Consider the following 10,780-nt stretch of genomic DNA (forward strand, 5'->3'; position numbering starts at 1 on the left):
ATAGAGTAGCTGTTTCCAGCTAGCAGCCTCAATATCTGTATGTGTTTGTCTTCCATGGCTGCACCCAGCGCTGTATGGAAAAGTGTCTGTTGGGAAGTAGAGGACATCTGTGTATAGATGGTTCACAACTGCAAGCCTTTTGCCTCAGTCTGTCACTGGTCTGATTCCAGCTCAGGTTGGTAGGGAGACACCATGGCTACCAGCCACCCTATATTACAGATGGCTGGCTTATGTGAAGTGAGTTGGAGGACCTCAGTGCAGAGGGGCCAGAAACAGACTGGATGAATGGTGTGTGGTTGCTCCCAGAGGGAAGTGGAATATTTAGTGACATTTGCTGACAACCATCAGCAGTGCTTCACTTGCATCTTTTCAGTGACACATGGAAACAAATGCCATTTGCCAAGCTAGTCAACTGCACGTACCATGGAGAAGTTTTCCCTTTGCCAGCCAGGTCGGGCTGAGGTGGTGGCGGGGAGGGGGGCGGATATTTGAGTCTGATCTTTGCAAAAGCAGAATATTGTATTTCACCAGCACCGACTGCCTTTTCTTTAAAGCAAAGCTGCTTGATCACCCATAAAACAACAGAATCACAGCTCTATCAGCAAGCTCTTTATTTGAAGATTGGCTCTCCCACAGCAGTACGTTTTAACCAGCAAGGACATCAGCACTCCATGCACAAGGCAGGACTCCATTCTTCCAGTCCAGTTTCTTCTTCCAGCATGTCTGATACTCTTACACAGCCTTGTAGAAGGTAAATGGGAAGATGGGCTGGGCTCCACACTTGCTTTGCTACTTGATCATCTTCTCTGGTTTTTCTTGTGTTTGTATGAAAGACCTATAAATCAGGGGACCTATAAAACTGGTTGTCACTGCCCTGTTTCACCCCTACTGTCAGCTAGTTATTATCTGCAACATTGGGGACTTGTCAGCACATATTTCAGGCAGAAGTGCTAAAGCTAACTATGCTTCTACAGATCCCATTTTGTCTAGGAATCAGAGGAGTTTTGACAGCTAGGCCCACCTCTGAATGATCCATTAATTTTTCTTGGGTAACAGGGAGGTACTAGTACTGAGGTAAGCTTGGCTGAATGGCTCAAAACAAGATTGCTGCCCTAATAAAATGAGGAGGAGAAGAATGGAAGAGCCCAATGCTTAGCTAATCAATCATGTTCCCCATTAGATGAGAATAAGTTTGCATGCTGCTTAGGGTGGGACCACTTGCTGGGTCACCTCCTTTATTGCAGAACAGTGGAAGTCATGTTCTGCAATGGTGGTCCTTCCTATCCTATTGAAAGGAACTGACTTTTCCCCCTCAGCACTTAAGTATTTAAATCAAGCTGGCAGTGTTACTGGCCAAGGAGAAAGAAGTTTCTTATGCAAGACTTGGCAGCTTAGACTCATAAGACTAATACATTATTGTGGCACCAGGTGGAAAGGGACTTACTGGCTACCGATAAGCTATATTGGGGGAAGGGGAAAGAGAGAGCACGCAAGCACTGACACAGAGTAGAATATAAAGACAGGCTCTGATGGTGGTTTTGTTTTCCCAAAACTCCTGCGCTGTGATGCTAGTAGAGGGGCTTGTGGGTTTGGGTTTCCAGGGACTTGATCAGCTGAGCGTTGCGCACCAAGTAGAATATCATCAAGCCGATGCACACCAGCCCGATCAGCAAGGCAGCGATATTGATGGTTTTGGCAGTCTTGGAGGCTGTCTTTGCTCCGGCAATGTCTCTCCGTGCTAGACACTCCTCCACCTGCAGACAAAAGCACGGGCTGATCAGTATTGGCACTTTGCGGGAGGAACCCAAAAGCCAGGGGCTTCCCAACCTTCTCCTCAACACGACCCCATTTAAACCCTGGAAATTTGTTGCAACCCCAAAATGACATCAGCTTCCCATAACAGCCCAAGTGCTTTGCGGAGGAGTTCCAACTCCCATGCGTGGACAAATAATTGCCATGTGTGGGAGTTGCTTGCTTATAAACAGGAAGTGTATTCATCATAATCGGTCGAGACGGTGGAGCATCTTTGCGATTCCATTTTTTATCATTGCAACCGCAAGGTTGGGAACTGCTGCCAAAAGCAATGTACAACTGGGGCTGGGGAAGGGGGAGAGAGCGGATTTATTTTACAAGAGTGTTAAAAGCAGCAACACCAAGTTCTGTTCCATTGAGTGAGTGTAAATTGTATCCTCAGTTTGGATCAATCAGTCAGTGCAATAAATTCCAGCTGTGACTTGTGTTTGCCCGCAAGGTCTGGGCCTTAAGAGAATCCTGGATCCAGTATTTTCTTGCATTGCAAGTCTCTGTAGTATCTCTTTTTTTGTCACCCTAATACCTTGGATGCTGCAGGGAATATTTAGGAGAGTAACAATTAAGGCTCTAAACCCACAGTAGTGGGAGAGTGTTGCCTCTATTCGGGCTGAAATACTCCCAGTTCTGGAAAAATTCACTTGCATATTAGTGAGTGGTATTTAAAAGCAGGTGACAAGACAAAAGTGTCAGCAACTGTGGAGATCTCTTAGGACTCTTTACTAGAGTCTCTTTTTCTAAATTCAAGGATTTAAGCAAGGAACTCAAATACAGAGAAGGGCTCAATATAATGACTTTACACTCTCTTAACATCTTTTAACTAAGGCTCTCCAAGCACTTTCCAAACACTCACAGATAGTGTGCATCACATTCTCATTTTAAAATGAAGGGAGACCAACTGCTGATGGTTCCCAAATCCGTGGCAGCAGTAGAAAAGGAACCCATGAGTTCTGTGTCTTGAGCCTCAGGCTAGCTGCTGCCACTGTGAGTTGAATTAGGGTTCAGAGGCAGGATTTTGCTTTTCATTTGTAGTCTAAGAAAGACTTGGCTTTGAAATGGGCACATGCCCCTTCAAAATGAAGTTAGCAGAGGATAGGTTCTCCTGGGGCAGCTGGGACCCGTCTACATTTTTATGCGTTGACACCAGCCCCTTGTCAAATGGAAACAATGCATTTAAGTGCATCATCTTTTGTCTCACCTTTACAACCACATTAAAGATCATGTGGTTCCAAGAAGAGGCACCAGATCTGCCTTGATTCTGTTAAGCAATCTCTGTGGAGCAGCGTCAGCAGAGCCTGTCTGGCTGCTTCAATACATCCAAGTGAAGACAGACAATTAAATCTTTACTAGCACAGAGGGGCTGGTCCTCAGGGAACTGTCACTTTGCTCCAACATAAAATCTTTGCCTTTTTAAGGCATACTTAGCTACCTGCATTAATGGCATCCCACACAAGAAGCTTTGTAGCTTCTTCAAGCTTCTTCATGCTTTTTTGTAACATACAAAACACCAGCTCTCTATCTGTTTTGCCCACAGGCTGGCTTCACTTCTGCAAAAGGGGCTTTCCAGCTTTAGGGTATTTCCAGCTTTAGCCCAGCTCTAGAAAAGCCTCCCGGATAACATGGGCCTTTGCTGCTCTCACTGGGGCTGAAAATGAAGATACAACCTTGGATGCCATCAGTGTCTTCCAGCACAGGGCAAGAAGCAGAAGGTCAAACTGAGCAAGCAGTCAACACAGAGGCTGAAAACACTGCACACAAATGAGAGCGCGCCGTGGGTTTATAGTGCTATAATGATGTTTTTTGTTTTGTTTTCAATTCTGTTCTTAAAAGCATCCACCACATCATTCGCTGCCATGGTTAACACTGCATGCTGAAAGGATGCTTTTAGAGAACAAATCTACGATGACTCCAAGGTCTCTTTCCTGAATCATAAAGGCTAATTGAGGGCCCAGCACTGTGTATGCATTTTTCCCCCATGTGCATCATTTTGTACTTGTCACCACCGAACTTCATTTGCCCCTTCGTTTTTACCCTTACTCAGGTTTGTGAGACCTTTCTGCAGCTCCTCCCCATCGGCTCAGGATTTGAATACCCAGAATCATCTACTATCACCTGCAGCCTTCGGGATTTCACAGTGTACTGTTTTCCAGGTTACTGAAGACAAACCCAGGCCCAGCACACATCCCTGAGGGAGCCCACTTCTGACCTTCCTTCATCCTGAAAAATGACCATTTACGCCCTACCTTTTGTTTCCTATTTTTAATCAGTTTTTGATCCACAAAAGGCCCTTCCCTCCATCCCTCACCTTTCTAAGAGTCACTGGTCAGGGACCTTGTCAAAAGCTTCTTGAAAACCCAACGTATATTAACTGGATCCCCCTTGTCCACATGGTGTTAAACACTGTCAAAGAACCCCAGGTGACTCATGACACAGGATTTCCCCTACAGGATCCTCCTCAAGTTCTTTTTGGCTTGCCTTATTGTATTTTTACATGTGTGCACCTTGCCCATTTGGGCACACCTTCTACTTGCGCTGAATGACGCCTTTTTGCTTTGGATAGCCCCTTGAACTCTGCTGTTAAACCACCCTGGGTTTTTATTGGACTGCTTGGACTCCTTTTTGATTTGACATATACACAAATCAAAAGGCAAATCAAGAGGCTTTTTCTGAGCCTCTAATACGATGTTTTATAACAGCTCCCAAGCTACTTTGCAGGCCTTTTACATTCTTAACTGCTCCTTTTACCTTCTAACCAATGTCCTCCTTTTTTTTTCCCCTGTAATTTCCCTTTCTAAAGTTAAATGTCAGTGTGGTGAACTTCTTTGGTTTCTTCCCTCCCTCTAACAATAGTTACCCTAACCCTAATAGTTACAGATTTCCTCCTGATTAGGGGCATAGACTGTAACCAAAATCAAATCACAAGGACCAGAGCTCCAGGTCTCGTTTCAGAAGCTGCAGGAACAGTGGAGGTTAAACCCTCCTCTGAATCAGGACCAAAACCAGTGCTACAGCATCCTTTACTGTACACTGTGAGCATGAGATGCTACAAGCACAGTAGACTAACTCTAATGCGCATTAGCACAGCAGGCAAAACCCATGCACCATTAAAAAGTGTGTGCAGGAAAGGATAATTTTTTGCAGTTTCTCAGTTGGTTTAATAAAAGGGATCATCTCTGAACCAAGAGTTCCAGATTTTTGCACTTTTTTTTGTCTCAGACCAACATGGCTGCCAAATACATCCCTGAAACATGGAAGGTGCCAAATTTTAGCCAATTTTGAATCATAAACTTCACTGCTAAACAACAAGAAAGATTTCTACACCTCCCTGTCTGCCATCCAACACCCACAGGGAAGGAATCCTGCTTGATTTGTACAACAAAGAGCAACTCCACAAAGACACACTCATGGACCCAGAGGAACAGATTTCCAGCTTCACCTCTCTGCAAAAATAAAGATTATTTCCTAACTATGGGGACTTTTTACCACCTTTAACTTTCCCTGAGCCTGAGAAAGGGCATGCGAGTCCAAAAGCTTGCAGAAAAAGATATATTTTTTTGCAATTTCTCAGTTGGTCTAATACAAGGTACCATCTATGAACCAAGAGTTTTAGATTTTTGCATTTTTTTGTCTCGGACCCACATGGCTACCAAATACATCCCTGCTGGCACTGCTGCACGGTAGCTCCGATTATGGTGCATTAAGTTAGCACCTGTTATTATAGGTACTAAACTTAATGCGCTGTAATTATGGCATATTAATGCATGTGTAGATGTGCCCAGTAAATGAAAAGCAGCAGTTCAGTGCTATAAAGATAATTTGACAGACAAGGTTCGTCTTAGCGAGCTTTCAGGCACAAACACCCTTTGGCAGGCTGACAAATAGCTGGATTCAAACAGTTGGAAAAATTCTTCTTAGCCAGCTTTCAGGCACAAATGCCCTTTGTCAGGCTGATAAAGATATCGGATTTACCCAAAGACCTGTGTCTGCCTATGTCCTTAGAGCAACACAACTACAACCGGCACGCCTATAAAGACAATTTCACATTATAATCACACAAACATATGGGGAAGTATTCAAACACCTCATTATGCAGATAGCTTAAATACAATGCTTGGTAGGGGTAGAGGTTATGTGGTTTCATTCAGCACAGAATCCAAGCAAACAATGCGCTGATAAGGGGAATTTGTACAAACAGGGCAGCAACCTTAATAACCTGTGCTGCTTGAAGAGATCTGGGGGAACGTTTGTTCACCAGAGCGCCCCAAGGGATGACGAGGTCGAACAGTCATAAACTCCTGCAAGACCGTTTCAAGCTGGACATAAGGAAGAATTTCTTTACTGTCCGAGCCCCCCAAGGTCTGGAACAGTCTGCCAGCAGAGGTGGTTCAAGCGCCTACATTGAACACCTTCAAGAGTAAATTGGATGCTTATCTTGCTGGGATCCTATGACCCCAGCTGACTTCTGCCCTTTGGGCAGGGGGCTGGACTCGATGATCTCCTGAGGTCCCTTCCAGCCCTGATGTCTATGTCTATGTCTATGAAGAAGCTACAACGCTCCATGATAGCCAAGGCTGTTTATCAGTGATTATCTGACTTGGAGACTAAAAGGTGCCACTGGCACCTGCCAGCACTTTCCAACATCAGCTCCTGCTGGAGATGCCGGCCCCTGGCACAAAATACTGGGAGGAAAAGAGAGATTTTGGAACAAGTGTCTTCTTGACTGTTTTACTCTACGCTGCGCTGCTTGATGTTCTTGATCTTTGTACTGAATACAAATGACCCTTTCAGAGCTGGACTTAAATTAGAGTACCACAAAAAGGATCAGCCTGCAACAGTACTGCATGGCACATTTACAAACGCTAGTTATCAACTTCTCCTTATTATTAATCTGCCATTACTGATTTTTAACCTGACCATGGGGCAAGAGCTTGAAGAGACCATAACATCCCATCTCCAGACCCAATCTCACAGTGCATAGTATTAGAGTGAGTCTTGGGGGTAAGTGCCAAGACCCCTACTTCTGCCTCCTGCTCTGGGGGTTCAGCATTTCTGCCAGTCTCAGGAACAGCGGTGACTTTCCTGCTCCCTAATTCTGCTCCAGGCACTGACAGTCATTAAGGCAGAACCTGCACCCCCTGTGTGTTGGCAGGGGAGCCACACTTCATATGACAGCAATACACACGGCTGGGGAGGCGATGCCCCAGAGTCCCAAACTCTTGCCCCTGTCCACTAGGTTATGCTGGTATCAGGGCTAGGGTTTAACTCGCCCATGTGCTCAGTTAGAGGGTTTCCCCCACCACCTGAATAGAGCTGCACTGAGCAGCTTCCCTTCCACTTCCCTGTCCTGTTTCCTGGTTTTACAGTCAACCTTCAGCAAGCAGTCACGGTGAGGCCCTGCCTTAACATATTTGCATGCAGGATGAAGTCAGAGGCTGCTGGCATTTGGGAAAAAAATCGATGCAGGAAAGAACCCATACTTGCTCCCCACCGCTCACACATGCGTGCTGGTTTATGATGAAAGAATAGGTTTGGCAGCAACAGCCCTCTTACCCTGCGCATGTACTGGCTCTAGGGCACGATGATTCCCCTTTGCACTAATTTGGCCTGCCCTGAGCAAGGCCAAATAGCACAGCACTTAAAACAACAGGAGCTTGTCCGTGAGGCTGCCGGCATTCTTAGCAATGCTGCAGTGCTGTCTCTTTTAGCAGCTGCAGGACCCGAGTGGCAGAAGACGCAGCTGGAGTAGAAAAAAGTTCTGCATGAGAACTGGAGCCCGGTACGGGGAGAAACAGCCTGCTGAGCAGGAGCAGGTCACTGGTGCAAGGAAGCATGTGGGTACTCAAGTGTACCCAGTAAGAGAGTTAGGGGCCAGCCCATGATCTCTTTGAAGGGACAGATCCCAGAGATCCAGGGTCTTAACTGTCAGGAAAATGATATGGAGCTCACAGGCTAATTAATGCTTGCCAGCCAGAGGGGCAGTCTGAAACTCAGATACATGGAGGCACTGACTTACCCAGGTGCTGGAGGGAGTCACTCTAGAGCAGTGTATGTCCAGCTAAATCCCCCCCCCCACCTACACTTGTGTCCATCCACATCTATTCCCCGATGGGTGGAAAGCCAGGTGCCCAATGTCAGGTGTTAACGGGGAGACAGGCAAGGCCTAGACCTTGCTGAAGCTCCAAGTGCTGGCATATCACATGAAGCCCTGGGGCCAGGTCCAAGGGAAAAGCTAAGTGCCATCAAGCCAGACCCTGCTGAGACCCCAGGAGGGATCCCAGAGCCTGCGCCCTTTGACAGTGCACCTGGGAAACAATACTGCTTGTTCAGGGCAGAGCCCAATGTTCGTGTCAGGGCAGGAGCAAGCTGATGTGAGCAAACCCAGGGACTGCTTTTCTGCCAGAACACGGCATATGGAAGCAGGGGGTGATGGCTGCGCTCTTGGGGCTTGCCACGGGAAAGGAGGGCTGGAGAGCTCAGCGCACCTTCTCTGGAGTGGGGGAACTGGGTTGGTCTTGTGCAAGAGTCCTATGGCACGTGAGTGCTTGGATGCGAGTCAAGGGAAGCCAGGTATCAGATGTCCATTGCCTCTCTTCACTGTGGAAAGTGGGGTGTTGCCACAGAGCACCCCAACTCCTGACCCCCCAGACACCTCCACACGTGGCCCAGAGATGGGGACAGACACTTAGAGAAGGCAGGTCCACAATGGCAAAAGGGGAGAGCCAAACCCTTTCTTTACCTGGCTCTGGGTAACTGGTGCTCAGGAGGCACCGCTTACACTTTGTTTGGCAGACCAGGTCTGTGGGGGCACTACGGCTACAGAGAGAAGTCCAAGGCAGCGAGCACAGGAGCAGAAAGCAGGTCTCCAAGAAAGAAAGTGCAAGTTTTGGTGTGAAGCAAAGACTGCTCAGGCTGCCTTGAACCCAAGCTCCCTGCCCAGCAGACCTGCTGTGTACAGTACTCAGATGCTTAGGGGTCAAAGCCAGTAACCTTTCCTGTGCCCACCTGCAGGGTCCCCCACATCTGGCGGCCCAGGAAATGCAAAGTGAGAGCAGCGCGCAGTCTCACGCACCAGTCTGCCCACCTCTGCAAGCACGCGGCCGTCCAGCATTGCAGTCTCCATTCTCCTCCAGGGCTCAGCATTATTAGAATATCTTACTAACACCATGGGGCTGTCCCCTGGCCTACTAGGGTTACGCAGCTCTAGGAACTATGCAAATACAGAGCTGGTTCATGGTGTTTATCTCACCAGAATGTATATTATGTATCACCCACCTTCCCTGTTACCAGAAGAGGACAAAAGCATGCAAACGCTTCTTGTGAAGAGCAGAGTTTCATCCAGAGTGAACTGCATGCAGGTCAGATTACTGCCCTGAGACCAGCAAGACTTTCTGGTAGTGGTGCTCTGATCTCCGGTCATGCTTTCAGAGGAGCTCAAGGGAGTTAGGTACTTGCACTGAGTTTCAGCTGGAGCCGGGCACTTGCCCCTGCCGTTTGTGTGCAGGGCCAGATCTGGGGGTGGGGATGCACCCGCCTGGGTCCACCCAAAGTTTAAAACCCGCTGCCTGGAAGCGGCAGCAGCATTTCTATTCGGGCAGCGGTGAGGGAGGCCATTGACGCGGTGGCTCATTAAGATCTACCCAATTCCCTCTGAACTCTTCAGTCTGGGGCGTTAGCCACCCTCGCTCCTTTCTAACCGCCTGGCTGGTGGGCTCGCCCAGCCGGCGCTGCTTCTGCTGCCTGCTCCTGGGACCCAAGTGTCGGTGTCACTGGGCATAACCCTAGGGAACTCGGAGGGATGGAAGACCATGAGTGTCGATGAAGCCCCTCTGCTCTAGGCCCAGGCAAGCCAGGGCCCCCCGCTTCCCCAACATTTGTAACCCTTTCTTTGACTTTTGTAATCTCCTGTAACACTGGAAAACAGGATGAGTAGCAAGCTGCAACTGTTATCTGTGGACTGCAAGGGCACCGCTCAGAGGGAGCAGGGAGGAGGGAAAGGGGGAGCGGGGGGCCAGCTAGTGAGAAACCACTGCAGAAGATGACCAGGGTATAAATATACACTGCTGCAGGGCTAGGGGCGCGGGATTTGAGACCATACAGTCTCCCTGCGCCTTTACTTGAGCTCAAATAAACTCTGTCTGCTTCTCCCCCCAGTGTGCTTATTGGCGCGACGCACACCGGGCAGCGAACCCAACTCTTGCCTCCCTCGGGCACCGTGCGTGGGCAACACAAGCACCCATTTCGTGGCCGTTCCCGGTTAATGAAACCCCATTTTTAACTCGTTTCAGTAAAGTTGTATTTGACAGAAGTTTTTTAACTCATTCCAATGAGATTATATTTGAATTTACCTCATTCCCGTAAGGTCCTCTTTCTTTTTTGGCACCGGCCTCAAACTGCGGCCCCTCAGCTTTTTACTCCAGCTCCTAGTTCCCTTTGTCCCACAGAAAAGCCGGCGGGGCGGATGCCCCCCCCCCCCCAGGTGGGCTCGCGGGACCCCCGGAGCTGCCCGAGGCAGGCTCCACCGCCCCACGCCGGGCCTACCTGCCCCGAGTAGTACACGGCGACCAGGCCGAGCGGGAGGCAGCAGCACAGGATGTTGCAGACCGACCACCACTTGTAGCTGCGCACGCGCTCCCGCTCCCGCTCCAGCGGCGCGTAGGGGACGCGGCTCTCCGGCTCCATGGTCGGCGCGCGAAGGGCGGGGGCGGGGGCGGGGCCGGGGCCGGGGCTAGGCCGAGTGGCGGCGCCGCCCCGCGCGGGGGGGAACCGGGGCCCGGGACACCTCCCCGCGCTGGGAGATCCCGCATGCAACCGGGGGCCCCCAATAGCCCCCCCAAACCCCTCCCCACAGACCCCTTGCGACCCCCCCTTAAACCTCCCTGCACATAGACCCCCATAAACCACCTGGGAGTGCCTCAAACACCCCCCCCACACACACGCACAGACCCCCTGGGATCCCCCCAACTCCCCCAAT

The 10,780-nt window shown here is 49.2% G+C and overlaps 1 protein-coding gene across 1 annotated transcript; it reads right to left on the reverse strand.

Annotated features, from left to right (window-relative positions):
- Window positions 1-594: 594 nt before the first annotated feature.
- Window positions 595-10,523, reverse strand: LOC149853423 (proline rich transmembrane protein 1B-like). Its single transcript, XM_090027107.1, has 2 exons — window positions 10,348-10,523; window positions 595-1,754 (listed from the first exon to the last, which is right to left on the reverse strand). Exons 1-2 carry the CDS (start codon window positions 10,486-10,488, stop codon window positions 1,569-1,571), a joined length of 327 nt encoding a protein of 108 aa, XP_089883233.1. The 5' UTR covers window positions 10,489-10,523; the 3' UTR covers window positions 595-1,568.
- Window positions 10,524-10,780: the final 257 nt, after the last annotated feature.

Source organism: Crocodylus siamensis, chromosome 14, assembly GCF_052110815.1.
Source record: "Crocodylus siamensis isolate JL-2025a chromosome 14, ASM5211081v1, whole genome shotgun sequence".
Lineage (NCBI taxonomy): Eukaryota > Metazoa > Chordata > Crocodylia > Crocodylidae > Crocodylus > Crocodylus siamensis.